Source organism: Leishmania infantum, chromosome 4 (genome assembly GCF_000002875.2).
Source record: "Leishmania infantum JPCM5 genome chromosome 4".
Lineage (NCBI taxonomy): Eukaryota > Euglenozoa > Kinetoplastea > Trypanosomatida > Trypanosomatidae > Leishmania > Leishmania infantum.
In genome coordinates, this window is record NC_009389.2 from 100001 (window position 1) to 122008 (window position 22008).

Consider the following 22008-nt stretch of genomic DNA (forward strand, 5'->3'; position numbering starts at 1 on the left):
CCCACACCCCTTCAGCGCTTTACAACGGCGCGCTCCTCTTTTTTTTTATTGTCCTGTGCGAGGGTCCATGCGGCGGCGACTCTTCGCATTTGCGCGTGTCCGCGGCACCGCGGCGGTAGCGACGCCAACCGTCGGCGTGGTGGCAGCACTGCAACGCCGCGGTGCTGCGTCCAAGGTGACGTCAACGACTCTGGGCAGCCCTGCAAAATCATCGCATCACACAACGTCGTCGACGGCGCCGCGCACGATCATCGCGAACGCCGCAGCGCAGTTCAGCGGCACCTACCTAGACGTCGCCTGGACGCGGCAGTTCATCCTCGGCTCTCTGCTACAGCGCTATGACCCTCTGCGATACGCACCGTCATCACCATCCTCCCCATCCTCGATCACCGCTCGGTTGGTGGAGTCGGCCTTGTTGGAGTCGCAGAGACTCCTTAGCTCAACTTGGAAGCTGCCCGTGCGGCCCCTCGACGCAGTGAGTGAGGCACGCATCCTTCGGCTATTGGCCCGCTACGCCGCTGGCGAGGGCATCCTCTCCGACACGGCTCTAGAGATGCTGCAGCGCGTCTTGGCACGCCTCCCTGGTGCCCCGGCGTGCATCTCCGACCCTGTGCATATGCGCACCCTGCTGGAACTCATCGGGTATGTTGAGCCTGGCGACAACCTCAGCCGGGTCGCGTACGCTGGGGAGCTGCGCTACCCCCCACAGGCGCACGCCTTCATGACGGAGCTGCTGGCGGAGGTCCGACAGCGCGACGGCGGCGACGCCTTCGACGCCATACGCGAGCGCCGGACGGGGCCGGGGTACGCCATCGACTCCGCCACGACGAGCGAGGTCGACGATGCCATCGGTGTCTCCGTGGATGGGGCAACGGGTGCAAAGTACTTTGTCGTGTACGTCTCTGATGCAACCGTCTACTGCCCCTTCGACAGCACCCTTGAGCAGTTGACGGCGCGGCGGCTGACGACAACCACCTACCTGCCGGAGGGCGTCTTCTTCATGCTCCCAAAGCCCATCGTCGAGGCGGCCACGTTGCGCGAGGACCGACCGTGTCGCACGTTCAACGTCATCTTCCAAATCGATGAGTCCACCGGCGAGGTGAAGAACTACTCCGTCGCCGTGGGATGGCTGGACCAGCTGCGGCGCATCACGTACGATCAGGTGCAGGAAATCATCAACGAGGAGGAAGGCAGGGAGGATGGCGATGAGCACGACAGCACCGCCGTTGTGGCGGCTGCGCACGACAAACACACATCTTCCTCGCCGCCTCTCTTGGCTGAGTGCGCCGGGAGCGCGCATCCCCCACCGGCGTGGATGACGCGTGAAGACAAGGACAACCTCTTTTACATTCTTCGCTGTGCCCGTCTTCGGCTGCGCGCTCGACTGGAGAGGCAGCAGCGACAGCGACAGCAACATCACCGCGGGGCCGGGGGCAAGGACTGCGGAGACGAGGGGGTGCCGGCGACGCCGCCAGTGGACTTCAGCCTACCCGACCCCCTCATCGAAGTCAAGGGCACCGAGGTGCTCTCCGTCACGGATCAGGTCATCTCCACCCAAGACGCCCGCCTTGCCGTGGCGGAGCTGATGATCGCCGCGAACGAGGTGTGTTCACGCGTTGCACAGGCCAACCACATCGCAATGCCGTTCCGCGGCACTCGCGCTCTTTCCAGCGATCATCTCGTGGCGCATTACTACACAGAGCCTGAAGGTGTGCGCACGCTGACGTCACTCGACGCCTCGCACATCTTCCTGGCCGAAGCCATGCAGTCCTCCGTGCGTCGCCTCAGCACCGTGACACGCGCCATCTACCATCACGTCCCTCTGCACCATGCCGGGCTCGACACGACCTTCTACACCCACAGCACAAGTCCGCTGCGTCGGTATGCCGACATGCTCGTGCACCATCAGCTCAAGACGTGGCTCTGGCAGCAGCGCCGCGGTGGCGGCAGTAGTGACCACACCAGTGCGGCCTCCACCTCTGCCGCGCGTGCTGCCATGGTGGCCGCGCCTCAGCAGCTCATTCCCGAGCATGCCATGGCTTCTCTGTGCGCCATGATCAGCGCGAAGCAGGAGCGCGCCAGTCTCCTGCAGGACAACAGCACGCGTTTTTGGATTTTGCGGTACCTCGAGGACTTGGAGCGTGCCTCGGCCAACGCCGCCGCCGCTGCTCGTGGTGGTAGTGATGGTGACGCGCATCACAAGAAAACCTACCTGTGCTTGGTTGGTGAGACACGCCGCGTGGTGGCTGCGCCGGCGTACAGCCGCTTCGCGTGCTCCTCGGCGGAGATGTCACAGCTACTGTCCCTACCGCTGACAGCGCCGTCCACCACCTCGAGCACAGTGCGGCGCCCCGCATCGCTGCAGATGGATGCCGTTGCGCGTTGGCGGCAGGAGACCCCCGAGTTCACCTACGTCTCGGACGTGTACATCCCGGAGGTGCAGCTGGCGCACACTATCACTCACCACCGCGACGACGTCCTTGTCGGGGCTGTGCTGGAATGCCACATCACTCGCGTGCAACCTACGCAAGGGGTGTTGGAGTTGGCCATCGAACGCGTCTTACCTGGCGGCGATGAGCGGCACTACGAGCGCCTCTGGATGGGTGGGTTTGTGTCCCAGCTGGATGCGTGATGGACCGTCTTCGGGCCTCTTCTCTACGTCATCGCCAACCCTAACATCTTTTCTTCTCTGGCTGCTAGTCCCTCTCTCCTCCCCCACTGTTGCAGTCGTTGCTGCGGCTTCCTTTCCCGGCTCTGTATGTGCCTTGTGTGTGCACGTATGCACATGTGCGTGTATGTGAGTGTAACCGAGCATACAGGGGTATAGGCCATGATACGAGACGAGAGAGGGAGAGAGCAGTCCCGCGGCCAGTGCCGCTGCTGCGTGGTGGGGCATCTCGCAAACACGAAGGGAACGAGATGGTTCGACGTAGCGTGAGCGACTCGTCACACACACACACACATAAGCATGAGAGTAAAATGAGGGCAACGAAAAATGTGCTCTGCGCGGCGCCTCTCCAGCGCATCCCACGCACGCACACATACACGAGCGCGCGCGCAGGATCCTCTCCCCACGTCTGCCAACACCACCCTCCTCCCTCGCTTCCTCTCTGCATGCCTTTTACATGCAACCACATTTCACCAACCGTCTGTCCTGTGCATGCATGTATACATGCATGTATCGATGCCTTGGTGGTTTGCTGCTTCCACCGCCGCCGCCGCCGTAGCAGCAGCAGCCGGCTGCCTGACCAACAGGAAGGGCGAAATGGGGCAGCTTTTCACCAGCTTGTGGAGCATGTTCAAAGGAAATAAGTCCTACAAGCTGCTCATCCTTGGCCTGAACAACGCCGGTAAGACATCCATCTTGTACTACCTGCAGTTGGGGCACTCCATCGCCACCCAGCCCACCCTCGGCGGCAACACGGAAACGCTCACCATCACGCACCCGCAGACGAACAACACCATCACCTTCACTTGCTGGGACTTGGGTGGACAGGAGCAGCTGCGAGAGTCGTGGAAGCTTTATTACGATCACACCGACGCCGTTCTCTTCGTCGTCGACGCCGCTGACGCCGTGAAGTTCCCCAAGGCGAAAGAGGTTTTGCACCAGCTGCTGCACGGTGAGCCATCGCTGCAGCACGCCACTCTTCTTGTGCTAGCAAACAAGCAGGATATGGAGTCTGCAGCAGCCCCAGCCGAGCTGATCGAGTACTTGGAACTCGGGAAGCTGAAGGACCGAACGTGGACGCTCATGGGCTGCAGCACCTCCACCGGCGAGTCGCTGCGCGAGGCCATGAACTGGATCGCCGAGAACGTCTAAGTCACTGCGGGCAGCGGCGTGCGTGAGAGACACCGAAAGAAATGTGCCCATACGCAAACACAGGCGCAGAGACAGGCATGCACACGTTTTGGGGTCCACCAATCGGAGGAGGGAAAGAAGTTGGAGGGGAGTTGTGTGGGCCCTGCACGCGCACAGGCACGCGAGGCTCCTCCTCGCGCTTCTTCCTTCCCCTCCCGCTCTCCCGCCCTGCTGCTGATCCGAGTCGTTGTTGGGCGTGTCTTTGTATCATTCTGTGTATGCCTATGTGTCTATGTGTGTATGTACCTGCGCGTGTGTGTGTGTGCGCGCGTTGACTCCTGCTGATGCTCCCTCTCTCTCTTCCTTGCCCCTTTCTTCTCTTGTGTGTCGGCGTCCACATTAGGGTGACGCAGGGCGCCTGCACGTGTATGAGCGCTGCCGTGTGCGGCGTCTGTGGACATCTATCACTCATCTGCTTTCTGTCCTCTGTGAGTTCGCAGTGGCGTGCCTACGCGTTGGGCCACATCACTTGTGAAAGGTGTTGATGGGGTTTTGCGGGCTGCGTGTGCGTGTCGTTCTTCCCTCATGTCTCGACACTTTAGGACGCTCATTTTCCAGTTGAAGGAGAGGAGGTTGGGGGGGCAGCAGGAGTAGCGGTGGATGGATGCTTCGGATGGTGTAGTGTTTCTTGGCTGTGGCCATTCCCCCGCCATCACCACCCCGCCTCATCTCGCTAAGCGCTTCACGCACACAAACACCAAGAGCAAAGCCGTACGTAAACCCGCACGAGAGAGGTGCAGCAGGGTGGAGACAGAGAAGAAAGGAGGTTTCGAGCGTATGATGGTTGCGTGCGGTAAATCTGTGTCGCCTCACTGCCCCCGCCCATCCTCTCCTAGGTCGATCCCACACATACACACGCCACACAACTTTTCCCTCTTGCCTCTCCCCTCTCTCACTGCCTTCACTTGATTTCAACCATCGACCACCACCGCCACTTCCGCACGCCTTTCTCTCCTCCCCCTCTGGCGTTACACTAGCGAAGGCAGGAAAATATATCACCCGCCACCATCACCACCACCACCACCGCACCCTCTCTCCTTCTCTCGACGTGTGTGTGTGTATCGGTTGCTGCGGCATTGCCTCGTTTCGCTTTTTATTTCCTCTTCGCGCGTCCATACACAACGCCTCTCCCCCCTCCCCGCCCACGCGTACACATCCGCCGCACGGCAGACAGGCACACAGGCAGCGCTGTGTTGGTGCTGCACCTGCCCAAGCACGCCCCCGCCCCTCGGCTTCACGTCATCGCTGTGATCTTCGAACGTCTTCGCCCCGGTTTCCGTTATTTCTCCGTGTGGGGGGGTGTGGGGGTGGCTCGAGGAGGCTGTTGCCCCCTCCCTCCCCCCTCCCGTGTGGGTCTCGCCCATCACCACCATCACATCACGCCCTCCTCCCAGACACAGGCACACGCACCACTCCTTATGTGAACAGCGCTCTTCCTGCGCCGTTGTCGTGTGTATACACCCGTACAGTGCGTATAGCGGTGACTGTGGGTGCGCGCTAGCGTATTGGCCGGTTTCATCGTTCTACACCTGTCCTTGCCCAATCGCCTCCCCTCCTCTTCCAGCCACATCTGAGCGTATCGTCGCCATCGCCTGCGGGCTGCAAGGCGCCTCGCGCGTGCACGCCCTCCTCAGGGAGTGCGGAGAAGGCCCCAAAGCAAGACAAGGACCGTGAGGGAAATCTGGGGGAGCACTCGATTTCCTCGTGTGTCTGGCGAGGGAAGGCGGGAGGAGGAGGAAGAGGGGGGGTCAACCCAGTGCCAACGTAGTCGTCGGCTGCGTCGCCGCTCGCACGCACGCTACGCGCAAAGTCTTACACTGACGTGTAGCGGAGAAGGAACGCACTGGTTCTGCTGCCGTAGGGGGCACGCACGGGCAGAGCGAGGACTCACGGGTGAAGGAAGGGGAGAGCCGAAAGAAGACCTCGCGATGCGCTACCCGCGCCCGACATCCTTGCAGAAGGGCGATGTGATAAGTGATGCGCGTAGCAGCAACAGCCCCACCCCGCTCTCCCTGGACGTGCCGTCGCCGGAGCACGCGTGGACGGGCGTGGAGCTGACCCACACGCTGGACGGCACGCCTGCGGGAGGAGAGGGGGGCGCGGCGTTGGGGGCGGCGAGGACGTCCGCCATCTTTTCTTTTCCCTTCAATGCCGCTGCGGGTCGCCCGCTGCCATCCTTTGCGCCGCTTCTCCCGACGCAGCGAACTCCGCTGTGGGTGGATGCGACGAGCACCGATGGCAGTGCGCACGTGCCGAAGCAGAAGATGGGTGACGACGCCGCGGCAACACCGCAGCCTGCGCCCCCATGTTCGATATTCAAGCCCCCCTTCCCCAGCGTTTCGGCGTCCGGGGCAACGACTAAAGGCTGTGGCGAGGGTCATGAAGCTGCTCCCGCTTCTCCTGCTGCTCGCCGGCAGGTTCAACTCAGCCAGTGGGCCGTTTCTCCTTTGAACAGTCCGCTGTCCGTCCCCTCCGTCGCGGCAAGCACCCGCAGCCGAAACAAGCGCCGATTCGAAGATCTGACGCCGCTTGAGCAGAGGTTGGAATCACCGGTGGCCTCCTCTTTCACCGACCTCTTTGTTGGCTTGGAGAGGCCGCGCCTGCGTGGTCGCCGACCGCGAGAGGGGCTTCAGCGCCGCGGCCACCACCGTCGCGTCCATGCAGACGGCGTCTCCGATGTTGAGGCGCAGGCGTCCCTGCTCTCCTCGTCGTCCTTATCGCTGCATCAGATATGCTCTACCAGCCATTGTGATGACACCTTCTCCGACGAGGACGACATCGACGACGACAGCTACGAGAGCGCAACCGAGGACGAAGACGGCGCGAACACCCCTACCGTCTATCGCAGCCCCCAGCTACCACACTGGTGGCGCAGCATCGCGACCCCAGTACCAGGGACTCGCGTGTCTCTGAGACCGGACACGTGCCGCCACGAGTTTTGGTGGATTGACCGACTCGGCTTCGAAGCTCACGAGATTGTCCGCGTCGTCCTGAAGCACTCCCTCGAGGGGGTCGTGCTGCGCCGCAGCGGCGAGACGGCCGTTGTTGTGGAGTTTCGAATTCTGCCGAAGCTATTAAAATCCACCAACTACGATGTCGCGCGGCGATCGCGCCAGCAGCGCGACGCGTCGCCAAGCCTGGCGGCAGATGCGAGCGTGAGCGAGTCTCCCAGGATGCCCTTCACGGATAGCGCTCGCTCCCTCACCCCAACTGTCTCTCTCACCGGCTCCCAGCCGGTCGACGCGGCGGAGGCGGCGGATTTGGGGGACCAACGCATACGCAGTGGTAACCGCGGTAGCCGTACCGTCGGTATTTCGTCTCCCGATGTGCGTCTGCAGCTGCCGGAGCTAGTCCGAGCCGACAGCGGCGGCAAAGCAGAGTGCAGCCAAAGAGAGTTTGCGGAGCCGGCGACCAGTACGGCGAACGGCACCACCACAACCGCGGCCACAACGGTCACTACGACCATAACGGCGACTGCAGGGTCAATAGGCGGCCAGCTCACATCGCCATCGAGCTTTCCTCTGTCGCCGAAGCGTCCCACCAGGGAGTCCGTCTCTGGCGGCAGGGAGAAGAACACCCCCTCCACGCAGGTATCTGTGCGCACATCATCCCTGCGCTCCCCTCTCTCGCCCAGCGCTCATCCCTCACTCTCCCTTGCAGTCGGCAGCATCGCGGTCACAGTGGCCGGCCGGTCGGCAGACTCATTAGCAGAGCAAGACCCTCAATGGCCTGTGCTGGCTCGTGTTCTCGATACCACCACTAACCAGCACCAGCACCAGTCGTTGCGCCTGCCCGTCGCGCAAACATCCCCGCGAACAAGCGCGGTAGCGGCAACGGTGAAGGCTGCCGAAAGCATGAGCGGAAATGGTGAGGCAGAGGCCGACGCGTCCGTGACGAATGGCGGCGGCGGCGGCGGCGGTGAAAGCGCCCGCCCCTTGGCGCCCACGAGCGTAAAACCGAACGCCAACGGAAGCTCCACCAGCGTCCTCCCGGTGGCGATGTCGCCAGTGCGGCGCCTCATCCAAGAGAGCCGCCCCGCGACGAAGCTGGATGCGGTGCACAACACGAGCATCGTTGGTGGAGCCGATGACGTCGTGGCCAGCGTGGAACCGACATCGTCCATGGGCACTCAAGGCAGCATTGGCTGCCCGTCTCCCTGGCGCTCCTCTCCACAGCCGCAGTTGCCGTGCGGCAAGCTGCCTCCTACGGTCAAGGTGAACTCAATGGTCGCGAACGGCACGGGGTCGGGGAGCTCGCACAGCTGCATCCGCAACAACCACAGCGGCGGTAATACTCACCTGTCTAGCATCTCGGAGGAGGGAACGTTCCTCGTCCACGTGGAGCTGCACCACAATTTGAAGAACGTCGGCGTGAATCAACGGAGAAATGGCGGCGCTGTCGTCGCTCCACCTGCTGCATCCGCGTTCAATCCGCTGCCTTCTGCCAGCAGTCACTCCGGCCCCGCGCTGCCCGGCAACTCGAACAGCGACTGGCAGCACGGCAGCCAGCGATCGCAGCAACCGCACCCGTGGACTGTAGGGCGACAGCTGTCGCCACGGCAACCTCACCGCCAGCATACATTGAGCAGCCCCATCAGCGCCGCCAACTTGTACCCCGACACAACAGAAAAGGTGGTTGCGGCTGCTGCAGAGGCTGCGCGCTTGGAGGACGCCATTGTTCCAACTACAGCAGCGGCAGCAACTCCCTCGCAGCAGCAACCGGCGGTTTGGGGTACGCCGCAGCACGCTATGGACGAAGACGACTCCGTTGTGGCGATTCTCACGCTGCCGATCTCTGTGTGTACGCCGATCGTCGTGGCGCGCCTCCATGCGATGCGTATCCTGCATCCCCTTCTGCCTGCCATTACCGCCCTGCACGGCCCCGCCTTCTCGGCCAGCATAGCTGGTGATTACCGCAACTCGGATAACACGGATACAGACAGCAGCGATGAAGCGCTGGTCACCGCACCGCAGCCGTCAAACGCGACACCGCCGTCTTCGCCCGCAGCGGGTGCGCAGGGCCCCGACTACGCTGGCGCTATTCGCCTCCTCAGCGAAGCGATCGAATTGTTTAAGGAAGAGAAGAACGCCGAGGAGGAGGCGCCGCCGTCGATGATGCCCACCCCAGAAGACCACGCGCCGACGCGTGCCCGCGATCTTTCTATCCTGTACACAGTCCGCAGCCACCTCCTCTTCCACGCCTCGCCGACGTGCCTTCGCGACAGCCTTCAAGATGCCGAGGCGGCACTGCGGTGCTGCCCCGCCAGGGATCATATCAACCCCACCTACGAGGTACTCGCCGCAAACCTGATCAGCTTTGGCTACGTATCCGAGGTGGAGGGCCTGGCCGGGCACTTGCGGCACCGCTGGCGTGCCGCATCGCCGCTGCTTCTCCGTCTCGGCCGCGTCACACAGGTGATGGTGTCGTACGCGTCCATCTTTCTGCGCCAGCAGCTTCCGACGTCCACGTTGCGCCTGTGCGCCGGTGGCAGTGCAAACATGATGCTGCCCAGCAATACCAGCGACACCGCCACGGGAAGCCCGTCGCTGACGGCCATCTCGCTCTCGCCCCGGTCGACCCCGCTACCGACGGAGCACACCAGCTCCTATCTCGGTCACCGTGGCGACGAGCGCTCGTCGCGTCCTGAGGTAGCTGCCGCCACCGCCAACACGCTCCTCCAGCCGCACAAGCTGCCGTACGAGGTCTGTCCGCTGCCTTTGGGCCGCCACGGCAGAACCCTGCACAACCGCGACGAGCCGCCGCGGCAGTCGTCGCCGATATCGACGTCGCCTCTGTCCTTCCCCGCGACAGGCGCCGACAGCGCCAGCGCAGACTCGATGCCGCACCTGCGCTCACCGCTTCGCGGTTCCCGTCAATCCAGCCGTCCCTTCCGTCCTGGCGCCGACGTGTGCCACCGCCGCCTATTCCTCCTCGAGATGCTCTTCCCCAGCATGAACCCAGCGCCGGTGAGTCCGCTGCCGCTTCCCGTGTCGCGCGGGTACCGTGGCGCGACGGGGCGACGAGGCTGGCAGCCGAACAGCACCAAGGTGACGATCAGTGGCGGCAATGACAACGCCACCCCCTCCAACGTCGTCATTGTCCCGAAAACCGAGACGACGCGGCCGGTGAGGGCGGAAGACTTCATGTACGATCGGAACTCCATGCTGGCCCTCCTGGTCGCCACGGCCGACACGACAATGCAGTGGGGCACGGTGCCGATGTGCTACTTCTGCCGCCACATCCGCCTCTCCGCCACGCGCCGCATTCAAAAAGATGAGGTCATCTTCGTGGAGCGCCCAGCCATTCTGATGCCCTTCTGGCCGCTGCTCCCGTCGCGATTGGCGTCGGCGTCTACCGGTGCCGGGGTGAGCGACAGGCCTGTCAGCACTACGCCAGAGCCGTCGTGCTGCGCGCAGTGTGGGCGACAACGGCTTGCGAAACCTGTGAACTGCCCTGGCGGTTGTCACTCCGTCTACTGCTCCGAGCAGTGCCGGCAACGGGCGCTGCGGCTGTATCACGTGGTGGAGTGTGGCGGCGTTCCACCAGACCCCAACAACGCGGGCGTTCTCGAGCCTGGCGACGACGTGGGGGCGCGAGTGCGACGCACCGTGGCGGTGCTGCAGGACGTCTTCTCCGACTGGAATAGTTACTTGCACCACCTCGCTCGCTGGGATACCCCGAGCACCCGCCTCACAGCTCAGCACGCCGCGTGCTCGCCAGTGACAACGCCCGGTGCGTCACCCGTGTCGCCATCGCCGGTAGGTGAAATGCCTAGACATGACGCATCCCAGCAGCAGCAGCCCGGTGGTTCGGACGGTGAGACGCCTGCGCAGGAGAAGCGGAGCTGCGCGCCGCCACCAATCCTGACCGTCACGGCGATGCGGGTGGTGGCGAGGCTTGAGGCGATGATGCTGAGTTTGGCTCTGCCGCTGGAGCTGCTACCTCAGATGCAGAACCACCCGACGTGGACAGCAGAGCGGCACGCGATGATGCGCGCTGCAGCTCGCACGCTGCGTCAACGCGGACTTATGGTGCCGGCGTCAACCACACGCGGCGTCAACTTGTACTGCACGCATGTGGACCCCCAGCGACTCTTGCTGCTCGAGGTGCTGTTGCAGCAGCTCTCCGTTCCCTTCTTCGCCGACTTCAACTACCGCGCTTCGCCCACCGTCTGGGAGAAGGTGAGTCGGATTCCGTGCGAGGTGGCGCGCAGCTCCGGCAACGCGGTCGTCACGACCGGTCCTGAAAAATCGGTGGCCAGCCCGGTGGACGGCTTGGGGCCGGACATGTTCCGCAGCCTGCCCCTCCCACACACGCCGTCGCCCGTGCCCGCCAAAGCGCCGCAGCAACGCAACTGTTTTGTGGAGCTGACGCCCGCGCAGTTGGAGGAGCTGCTCTGCGACTTGCACAGCATGCTGCATCGAGTCTACCAGGTTGTCGCGAAGGAGCTGGCCGACGTGCCCTCCATCCCCCTCTGTGGCGCGGAGGGGGAGGAAAAGAACAGCCTCGAGTGGGGCCTCCCCGGTCGGTGGAACTGTGTCGAACTTCTCGGCTTCCTCAACAGCACGCGAGCATTCCAGCAGATCAGCGACTTTGCCTTGACGAGTTGGGCGGTGGTGTACCCGCGCGACATGGAGCCGCCAAACGTCGCTGCCGCAATGGCGGCGGACCACCGTAACACGCCACAGGCCCGGCCCATCTTTGTAGGCGACGATCGCCCGCTGAACATCAATCCCCACCACCACCACCACCACCCCAACCAGAGCAGCACCATCACGAACGAGTTCAGCCACGCGAACCCGAGCGACATGAACACGGTTGCGGTGCCACTCGTCGTGATTAGTCCATGGTCATGCTTGACGGTGGACCTGCACCCGATTCTGGGCAACGTCCCCAGCGGCGTCATACACTCTCGCTTCATGATCGAGCACGAGCAGCGGCGACGTATGCTCGCCTACTGCGCGGCCGCAGCAGGGCGTCGCGGTGGCGACGGCATCGGCGGGGGTAGCGTGAGCGAGGATTCTTTTCTCTCTGTCCACTCGGCATCCTCGACATCGGCGGCGGCGCTGCTCACCGGCGACGACTCTGCTCGGACAGGGTCGTTGCGCGACAATCTCAACCTTCAGCTGCTCGAGGAGGCTGCTCAGCGCAGCTGCTCCAACCTGCACATCTCCCTCGTCTATACCCCATCCAAAGAGCCCGCAGTGCTCGCCGTGGCAAAGAAAAACATCACCCATGGGGACGTGCTGTGGTGGGAGTCACTGAGCTGCCGCGAGTACCTTTCCGCGCTCCTGTAGCGGCGCGCGTCATGTGGCACACATGAAGACGCTCGCCCTCCATCTTCCCGACCTCGCGACGGGGCGAACGTGCTTGTGTCTGTCTGCCGCCTCCGCGGAGGTATCGAGAGGGGGGGGCGTGGCCGCACGGGATGCAGCGAAAGATATGAATACGCATATATGTGTATATGTATGTACAGTTTGCTGCTTTGTTTTCGTATCTGTGCGACTCTATCCTCTTCCGGCGTGTATTTGCGTTTTTCGAAGTGGTTAATAAACGATGCAGAGCCCTGCACGCACGTCCGTGTGCGTGCATGTGTGTGTGTGTGTGTGTGTGCTTGTGTTCGCGTGACGACGGCAAGGAGGAAGACGTGAGTGGGGGTGCCAGAGAGTTTGAACAACAGACTCAGCTATACAAGGAGCCTACTGCTTTACGCCCCTCCCGCTCTGTAAGGACTACGCTCTCGTTTTTCATCACGGCTCTTTGCCTCCCTCCTCACTCATGTCTCATTTCTGATGTTGTTCCTTCGTTTTCTCTCTCGGGATGTCGCTGACACGCGGGCCAGTCGATGGGCCGCCGCCTCACCTCCCAAGGCAACTGCCATATCCATGGCACCTTTGCTTTTCTTCCGTTGAACCATGGTCCTGTGCTTGCCACATGCACATACAACTGAGAACACTCAATCCTGGCACACGCATGCACTTGTGCGTGCGTGTGTGTGTGTGTGTGTGTCCGCACGCAAGAGGCGGTCGACACGTTGTCAGCGGCACTGGCGAAGATGAGCCGTTGCTACGTGGCTCATGGCAATGATGAGCAGCTGGATGCGGGGGGGGGAGCCTCCATGACGATGCGCCGAACTTTTCGCGTTCTCCTTCCTCCACCCTCCCACCGACTCTCCCGCTCCTCTCTCGCGCACGCACACCTGCCATACGCGCACATCAGCGCACTTCGCACAGTGTCGAAGCACACACACCCTCGCACAAGCTCTTGGCCGCCTTTTCACCTCCTCCGCACCCCTTTGGGCGAGAGAAATGGCCCTCCTTGCGCCCAAGGCGCTGCACAAGCGCGTCAAGGGCACAAACGTGGAGGTACGCAAGGAGGTGACGGACGACAACACCGACGCACAGCTGGCCCTCCTCTACTCGATTCACGCTGATGATGAGACAGAGCTGCGGTGGCTCCACAACACGCTGCGGCCGGAGCGCAACCTGGTCCACCCCTCCGACGCCTTTCTGCACGGCATGAAGGCGCTGCACCCAGCCGCCGTCTTTAACACGTTCGACGTGAAGAAGGCGAAGCTGCGACGACTCACGAAGTACGAGAAGGACAAAGAGACCGCCATGAAGCGGCGCAAGAAGGAGGTGGCCCCCACCGCTGCCTACAAGGCCGCCGTCAACCCCCACAAGACCCCACGCACCGGCGGAGCGGCGCCAGCTGATGAGGTGCGCGTGCTGTCGCGGGGCATGAACAAGGTACAGAAGGCGCGTAGCCGCACACGGGCTGCCCATAAGTCTGGCAAGGTGGTCAACGGCGCCGAGGCGCCAAAGGCTTTCTTCACCAAGTGGAAGAAGCGCAAGCAGGAAAAGATCGGCCGGGGTCTGTGACGCCGTGCGTGCGTGACTATGTTCTCTGCGTGTGCGCATTCGGATGCGTCTGTTCTTTCATTGTAGCTCCATGCCGCTGCTGTGACGGCATGGAAAATGCGGCTCTCTGGCCCTGTATGCTGACACATATATACGCGCCCGTCCCCTCTTGATTTTTCGGCACATTTTTAAGCGGTTAAGCCATCCATCGATCCTCCCGTGTCGTCTGTCTGTGTCTTGGTACGGAGGGGAGGGGGGGTCGCCTGATCATGATACCTCCCCCTCCTCCTCCTCCTCCTCCTCCTCCCCCCCCTACACAGACACGCATGCACATGGCGGGGCTTGGTACAGCTCTCTTTAAGACGCGCACCCGTGGTCAAGCCATCTTGGAGAAGCAGCTGCATTCCCAGAAGAATGAGCGCGTAAAACCGGAAAGGAGGGATGAAAAACAGCAGAGCAACGCCCATCGGCGACTTTCGTCTGCCTATATATCTGTCTGTCTGTGTGCCGAGGAGTTCGGTGCCACCACCACCACCACACGTCTTTTGCTCGTCCACCCTGCTGGACGCAAGGAGACCTGCAGGGATGGACCCCTGCGTTTTGCGCCTCTCTCCCGTCTGTGTGCCCTTGTGCATGACGCACACACACACACACACACAGACACGTGAGCCTTCTCTCTTCTCCCTCCAGCCCCACCCCTCGCTCTCCATTGGTGGTGCCACTGCTGCTCGTGCGTGTGCGCGTTCTTCGACATGTCACAGTCCCACCCGCCCATCTCTCCTCCTCGTGCCTCCTCTCGTGCTATGGGCTCTATCTTGCGTTGTGATACAGGGTGCCGGATACGACAAGAAGAGGTTTACATTGCGGAGCCGAGACGGCACTTAGCAAGCCCCCCTCCCAGAGGTACAGCACGCGGCTGTTGCGGCGGCTCTTGTTGCCGTGGCGCGCGCCACAGAGAGGGTCCCTTCACTTCCGTTTTGCTCTCCGCCCCGGCATCATTCCGTGGCACAGAGGGCGTGAGAAAGCAGGACGGGGGGCCTCCTCGCGCACGTGCGTGTGTGGTGAGCAAAGGGCGAACGACACTCTTGTCCCATAGTCATGCGGCGCGCGTTGCACGCGGCGGCGCTGCCGAGCCGCGCGCCTCTCACGCCCCGACGGTACAAGTCGTACGTGCTGAAGTTCTTGCGCGGCCAGTTGCCCCACGATCTCAAAGACTGTGCGGGTGCGCTCGGGTGCTTGTACGGCACGTTGCCCGACGTGGACGAGTACAGGCAATTTGTGGTGCCGCTGCAGGTGCTTCAGCAGTACCATCAGCTGGGATACGCTAAGCTGCCGCGCCCGGTGCTAGACCCGCCACAGGTGGACATTCTCGCGGACGAGGTGAACCAGCTCGCCAACAACGTCGAACATCACCCCAAGTCGGAGCATCTCTACGCCACCTCGCTCGCCGACTTGACCGGCGGCCCGCTCTTCTATTGCCAGGGCCAGTGGCGGTGCGCTTGGGGAATGCACGACCTCGTATACCTGCCGACGCTTACCGTCGCTGCGTCGCAGGCGCTCGGAAATCGCCTTGTGCGGCTTTGGTATGACGAGGTCTTCATGAAGGAGGCCCGCACTGGCCCGTGTGTTCCGTGGCAGCAGAACTACGTGCGTTGGCAGCATACGACACCGGTGAACCACGTTAGCATTATGATTGCGCTCGACACCCTCAACAAGGACCGTGGCGCACCTTGTTTGATTCCCGGCAGCCACCGCTGGCGTGAGGGCCAACTGCTGCCGCCAGTCCCGTACGATCCCACGCAGAGCGAGGCGCAGCAGCTGAACACGATTTGGGACATCACGAACGATGACGAGCAGGAGATGCTCGCCGACACGCCGCCCGCCACGGTGGATCTGCGCCGCGGCGAGGCACTGCTGATTCATCCGAAGACGCTCTTCGCGACGCACGGCAACCGCTCCCTTGACGCGGCGCGGTGCTGCTGCGTGCACTACATGGGCGAGGAAACGTGTGCGGTGCAGGATGGTCCGTTGCTGCCGCATACCACCCGCTTCCGTGCCGGCACGCGTGTCAGCGGCCCGTTCTTCCCCGTCGTCTTCGACCCGGCCATGACGGAGGATCTCCTGATGCTAGACAACAAGGCGGACGGCGCCGCCGCTTGAGGGCTCGTGTCTTCGCTGTGTGGTTGGTGCGCTGGGCCGTTCCAGGGCCGATACTTTTCACCCCGTGGCATTCTTCAGGGTCGGCGCGCGCGGCACCCCTTCACAAGTCCCCGGATGCGCGAGAGTAAACGACAAACAACAAGGTTCGGCACAATGCAACGACACCAACGCGCCACCCTCATGCAGGCACGGCCTTTCAGGACGGATGCCGCGCACAGCGCCGAGCGCGCGCGAAGCGTCCACCCACCCTCCCACTCACCCACCCTCCCACTCACCCACCCTCCCACTCACCCACCCTCCCACTCACCCACCCTCCCACTCACCCACCCTCCCACTCACCCACTTCTCTCACGCCTCGCCGAGGGCGCCCCCCATGGCGAAGAGCCCGACCTGGCCAGGCCACCACGCGACAACAAACGCGCGCGGGCGCCACAGGAACCCCGACGCCCACTGGCCGCCGGAAAACACGCGGGCTGCGCCCCTATGCCCAGCCGCGGCCCCTTTTTCCCCCGGGACAAAACCCCGCAGGGCCTCGGGGCGCCGCAACCCCCCCCCGGCGACGGCAAAGCCCAAGCCGAGGAAACACCACGACACCGAGGCCCCCCCGCGGCACAAACGCCAAACGACGCGCCGCGCCAGCGCCCTGGCACTTTGAACGCGCGCACACGCCAAACAACCAGTAGCGGAGACCGGCCCCACCAGGCCAAACAAGGCGGGGCGGGAAAGCGACGACCCCAGCGAGGCCCACCCGGAAGAAAACGGGAACGGAAAACGCACACGCAGGAAGCCGGCGACGCCACCGGCGCACAACCCACTTCCCCCAGAATACGGCTTGCACCCGCAGCCTCGCGTTTCCAGCGGCAACCGAAAGCCGCACCCGTCACCACAACCCCTTTCCAGGGGAAGAAACCACCGCCCTGCCCCAAGGAAAGGAAGCCGCGAAACAGCGGCAGCCACGGAGACAACCACACGACACCGCCCCCTTCAAAAGGCGTTTCCCCTGGGCTTTGCGACTCGGGAAATTTGAAAAAGCAAAAAAAAAATAGCCTTCCCCCACTTCCAAACAGAAAAACAAACCAAAACGCTCGCAGGTAAAGCGCCTGCCCCCCAAGGCCTCATTTCCCGCGCCGCCCGTTCCACCCAAAGGGACCGAGGGCACCAAGCAAAAAAAAGGCGCCCCCAAACCACCCCAAAGGCTGGCGCCCTGGAAAAAACAGCGCGCCCACCGCCCCCCCCCCCAGGGACGCAAACAAAACAATGAAGCCGGCGGGAAGCGCCACACACACAAAAGCAACGCGCATGGCCCGCCCCGGCTGGCAAGCGCTCACCCCACGAAAAGGGTATGACGCAAACACGCGCCCCCCCCCCGTTTATCTTAGCGAAAGCCACTTTGGCGACGCGCCCTGCTTTTCACCCCGGCTGAAACCTATCAGGAAACGCCCCCCCCCACTATTTATTTTCACCACACAAGGACCCAGGCCGTTTTTTGCAACAATGGGCTGACGGCGGAAAAAGCCAACAGAAACGATCACGCAGCCCCCCAAAAAATGAAGCGGAACAAAGAGACAAGAGAGACGCGATGGGCGCATAAGGCAACACCCCCCCCAGTGATTTTTCTTGCCCCACACCAAAAGCCGTATAACCCCAGCTCACTTTCCAAAACATTTTTGTCATTTTCTCAAGCTTTCAAACCTAACGGTTGTTCCCGCCAGCTGTTTGCGGCCCCCTCCTGGCGGAACGGAAAGGCACACACGCCCCCGAGAAAACCCAACCGACCCAGAGGCCCGCAAACCAGAGCCCCCCCCCCTCTCTTTAGATAAAAAAGCGGGGCGCGAAGAGCGGCGCCTAAGGGTTTGAAAAAGCCCTGCGCGCGACAAAAAATGTATGAAACCGCTGCCGAAACGCAATGCATAAACCCACAAGCCCAAAGGGAGAGCAGTTAGCAAAACGCCGGCGGTTAAATTTAGGAGTTCCAGCCTGCGCAAAGGAAAGGCGCACCCACAAAAAACAAACAGGCGTCAAAAAAAAAAAACAGGCGTCCCCACCGGCCAAAGGCCAACAACCAACCCGACAAGCCACTCGTGACAAAGTCCCCGCTGACCAAACAAAAAAAGGTTATATTTGGCCAAAGAAAACATGTCGTAGCTGGATTTGCGAAAAAACGCACATCGAGGCATTTACCCCCTCGTCCACAGAATTTACAGCGCTTATGAAAAAAACACCCTCCATGCCCCGCCGCCTTTCGGAACCACAGCCCCCCCCCCACCCCCCCGCCATTTTCGCACAAACAAAACACAAGACGCCGGGATCACAAGAACACTCTCTTCCCCTTTCCTTCCCATTACCGGCGCCCTTTACGATTCGCCCCACCATTGCCTCGGGCTCCCGTGGGTTCTATAACCGCGCTTTTTCTCCCCGCCCAGGGGCGGTTTTCCAAACCAAGGCCCGCAACTTCTGCGAGAGGGAAAAGCAGAACCCCCCCCCCATCCCTGCCACCATTCCCCCATTGCCGAACCACCCCTCACCACGACAGGGTCAAGTCCTGGATGGCGCTGCGCAAACGCTTGCTGCGGCAGTGCGCGCGCCTGTGCCACCCATGTGCTGGGCAGGGCGCCCGCGTGGGTCGTGTGTGTCTCCCTCGGGCCCCCGCTGCCCACCGGTGGGTGGCCCCGAGGCGGGGGGTGGGAGGGCAGAGTGTGAGGGGCAGGGGGGCCGCGCGACCAGCCGACCGGGCCGGCACACCGCCACCACACGCGCGTCCGCCGCCCCCTCGCTCCCCGAGTTGGATCCCGGGGCGACCCCGGGAGAAGGAGGGTTGGCGCGCCTGGTTTTTACACCGGGGAAAGGTCCGCGCAAGAAAAAAAACTTTTTTCGCACCCTCCCTCCGACTTTTCCGCTGAAGAAAGGACTACGAAGGCCAGGGGCTACGCGGGCGGAGGCCAACGGGATAACAGCGCAGGAAAAAAACTGATGAAAAGACGGGTGCTTTGTGACGGACCAGTTCTGTTCAAATAGCAGGCGCTTTTTCTAGCGCAGAAAAAACCGCGGCGTTTGCTGCGAAAGCGGCCTGTTTTTGATTTGTTGAGACTTAAAAGGACATTTGTCTTTACAGCTGCCGAAACATATTTATCTTGGATTATTTAGCTTTTTGAGATTCTTGCGGCTAGGGAAAAAGAGAAGAATATTGACAATGCTATTTTTTGGCATGCCTGGTGCATGTTTCAAATGCGTTGGTTGCTCTGGGTTTTTTTTGGGTGGTGGGGGTGTCGAAAAACAGGTCTGTGGCGTGGCGGTCTTCTAAAAAGCAAACGCTATTTTTAGAAACTGCAGGGCGGGGTCGTCAAGAAACACACGGGCGCGTTGCGCCACCACCGCCCGGTATCCCGCCGTGGCGTTGGTTTTCCTTGCTGCTTTGGTCCCCGCGGTGCCGGGAAGAGGTGTGCAGCAAAAAGTTTCAGGTTTACATTTTCTTTCGGAGAACATTGTGGTGCCGCTTCGCCGCCGTTTTTAGTAAGACCGGTCAGGGGGGTTTCGGGGCACATGCGCCCCCGTGGCGGGGTTCTTTCCGGAGCGAAGGATCCGGCGGCCAGTTTCCCTTTTGGGGCAAACCCCCTTTTCTTTTGGCGGCGCTCTTCGAAGTGGCAAGTTTTAGTCAAATCTAGGGTTTTGTGAAGCGCGGAGACCCTGGGGGGGGGATATTTTTTTGCGAATGTGTGTGTGCTGCGGCTTTTTTCCCCGCTGGCCCTGGCGGGTGGTCCCAAAGGGGGCCCCACCGCCCGGCATTGCGAAAGGGCGCCCCGGAAACAAAAAGGGCGCGGCCAGGGCCCTTGCCGCGCCAAGGGGCTTGGCGCTTTAAAAGCCACACGGAATAAACCGGGCGTGCTGCGTGGCTTGGTTGGCCTTTGCTGTGGTTCGCCAAGCGTTTCGAAACCAGGGCCCTTTTGGCCTTCCGGGGCCGCGCTCGTCTTGGGGGGTATCCGCCGCGCTTGCGCTTCCCAAAACCCCCCCCCTTGGGGGGGGGGGTTGCCGCCCCCAAAACCTAACGGCGGCCCCTGGGCTCGCGGTGGCGCGGTGTTTTCCCCGCCACGGTGGTTTTCGCCCGCCACCCGCCGAAAAGCCGCGGGCGGCGGGAGGCCCGCGCGGGGCAGCCGTGTTCCCGGCGCCTCCTTTTCCCCTGGCCAGAAAGCCGCTTGGTTGACGAAAAGCCACCGCGGTTGTGCCGTGTCCTTTTGCAAAAGGAAAGTTTTTGAAACACACAAAGGCAGATGCCTTGACAAATCTTTGTCGCTGAAAGCATGCTGCGGTGCTTTGGAAATACTGTTAACGACCCGTGCCGAAAGTTGTGGAAGCTGGGTCTCGCATTGGGCGGCCTCCTTTGGCAAGGCGCTTTTTTCGATAAGCGGTGGCGTTCTCGATGCGACACCACCTTTGTCGCAGCTTTGGTGCGGATTGAAATGTGTTTTTTTCGCACTCCAGGCTGTCTTCCGCGACGCCTTTGAAGAGGCCCCACGTGCGGCAAAAGCCACACTTTTGAGGCTTCGCGGCGCGCCTTTGTTTGCATACGGCTGGTTCTCTTTTCCCCCTGGCCAGGCGCATTGCTGATGGGCTCGCTAGTTCCGCCTGCTTTCTTTTCATGGGGACCCGCCGCCCTCCTTCGCCACGGCCCTCGGGCGCCGCTTTCCCTCCTTTTCCCGCGCCCAGAGAGCGGCTGACGGAAAGAGTCGAAAATAAATTTAGCATGCAAACGGCCAAGCAAAGATAATCCCCTTGGGTGGGCTGCGATCCTTCCCGGCTTTCGCTCCATTTCGGGGTGTTTGGGGCATGATCCCCTTCGCGGGGCCAAATGGTGGGGGCGGCCCTTTTCTTTCCCATGACCGGGCCTTGTTTGGAAGGAGGGGGGGCAGCAAGGCCGTTGCTTTCAGGGCGGGCCCCGGCGCTTTCGACGGCCCACCTTTTAAAGCGGATAACCCCATACCACCCAGGAATCGGGAAACGGCCGGCTGATCAAATTCGGAGGATCGCGTGACCCGTCGGTGTCTTCGTGTGTGGGTGGGGAAAAGGTGCGCGCCCATAAGGAAAACAGCCTTCAGAACCTCGGGAGGGGAAAACGCCGGGAAGGGCATGCGGCCCAGGAGCCCGCGGGCGTATGCGCCACACTGGGTGTAAATAGGCGACAAAAACGAACCTTTTTATGCGCTGAGGAAGCTTTGGCTCGGGGATAAACGCGAAAAAAGCAAGGGGAAAACGAAAAGGCAAGATAACAAATAAAGCGGTAAGGGTGAACCTGCCCAGTGTGCGCGGCGATGGGTGGGAAAGTTACCAAAGGGGGAGGTAAAGAAGAGAGGGATAGAAAACGTGCCAGGCCGAATGCCCTGTCCACGCCAGAATTCGAATGAAAATATCACATGGGTGTGGGCGCTGGCAAAAACGCATGGCCCGCAAAGGTGATCTACACGCTTTCCGCCCTCCTGCGCTTAGCGTGGGGGCAGGGGCGTATAAATCCTCGTGGGCGTGTGGTCTGAAGATTTGTGGGTTTCTTTTCCTTGGGCTTGCGTCTGGGTTGGGGAAACGGTGTGTGTGTGTGTGTGTGGGGGGGCTTCTTGGGAGAGACGTGTGCGTTGTAGCTTCCATGTTGCGCGGGTAAAAGGTAAGATGGCCAGAAGGGGTTGTTGGGGTTCCGGGGTGGGCGGCGCTGGGTCATAGGGCCGCGCGTCGCGGCCGTTTCTTGGACCCTGGGAAGGGGCATGGTGATTTTCTGGTTGGCTTCTGCTTGAGGGCCTGCGAAAATCCAAGCGGGTTGTGGGCGATCTCTGGTTTTCCTTCGCCACCAGCAGGGCTGTGAAACATCAGGGGGAAACGGGGGTTACGGGCGCTGGCTGTCTGCACGCGGAAACCTTTTGCCACGAGGTGCGTGCTCTCCTCGGATTGGCTTGTTTTCCTTTCGTGTTTTCATCTTGGCTTCGTTTCGGTTTGTTTTCCGTATGTTTCCAGCGTGTCCGTGTTGTTTTCGTTTGGGGGTGATCGCTGCGAATGCTGCTGCGGGGAGGGGCCCTCCGTGACCTTTTGGCGCTCCATCAGCGGGCTCTGCCGCTTGTGCGCGGGGGCTTCTTTCCGACGGCCCGCGTGCTT

General features: G+C 61.9%; 5 protein-coding genes across 5 annotated transcripts; all 5 read left to right on the top strand.

Moving 5' to 3' along the window:
• Positions 1-67: 67 nt before the first annotated feature.
• Positions 68-2632, top strand: LINJ_04_0320 (putative mitochondrial exoribonuclease DSS-1; the record flags this gene model as incomplete). Its single annotated transcript, XM_001462833.1, has 1 exon — positions 68-2632. One exon carries the CDS (start codon positions 68-70, stop codon positions 2630-2632), a length of 2565 nt encoding a protein of 854 aa, XP_001462870.1.
• Positions 2633-3265: 633 nt separating this feature from the next.
• Positions 3266-3820, top strand: LINJ_04_0330 (putative ADP-ribosylation factor; the record flags this gene model as incomplete). Its single annotated transcript, XM_001462834.1, has 1 exon — positions 3266-3820. The coding sequence occupies one exon, from the start codon at positions 3266-3268 to the stop codon at positions 3818-3820; it is 555 nt and encodes a 184-aa protein (XP_001462871.1).
• Positions 3821-5787: 1967 nt separating this feature from the next.
• LINJ_04_0340 (conserved hypothetical protein) lies at positions 5788-12156 on the top strand (the record flags this gene model as incomplete). Its single annotated transcript, XM_003392164.1, has 1 exon — positions 5788-12156. One exon carries the CDS (start codon positions 5788-5790, stop codon positions 12154-12156), a length of 6369 nt encoding a protein of 2122 aa, XP_003392212.1.
• A 1011-nt stretch (positions 12157-13167) lies between these two features.
• LINJ_04_0350 (conserved hypothetical protein) lies at positions 13168-13740 on the top strand (the record flags this gene model as incomplete). The annotated part of the gene is made up of 1 exon (XM_001462836.1): positions 13168-13740. The coding sequence occupies one exon, from the start codon at positions 13168-13170 to the stop codon at positions 13738-13740; it is 573 nt and encodes a 190-aa protein (XP_001462873.1).
• Positions 13741-14817: 1077 nt separating this feature from the next.
• LINJ_04_0360 (conserved hypothetical protein) lies at positions 14818-15879 on the top strand (the record flags this gene model as incomplete). The annotated part of the gene is made up of 1 exon (XM_001462837.1): positions 14818-15879. One exon carries the CDS (start codon positions 14818-14820, stop codon positions 15877-15879), a length of 1062 nt encoding a protein of 353 aa, XP_001462874.1.
• Positions 15880-22008: the final 6129 nt, after the last annotated feature.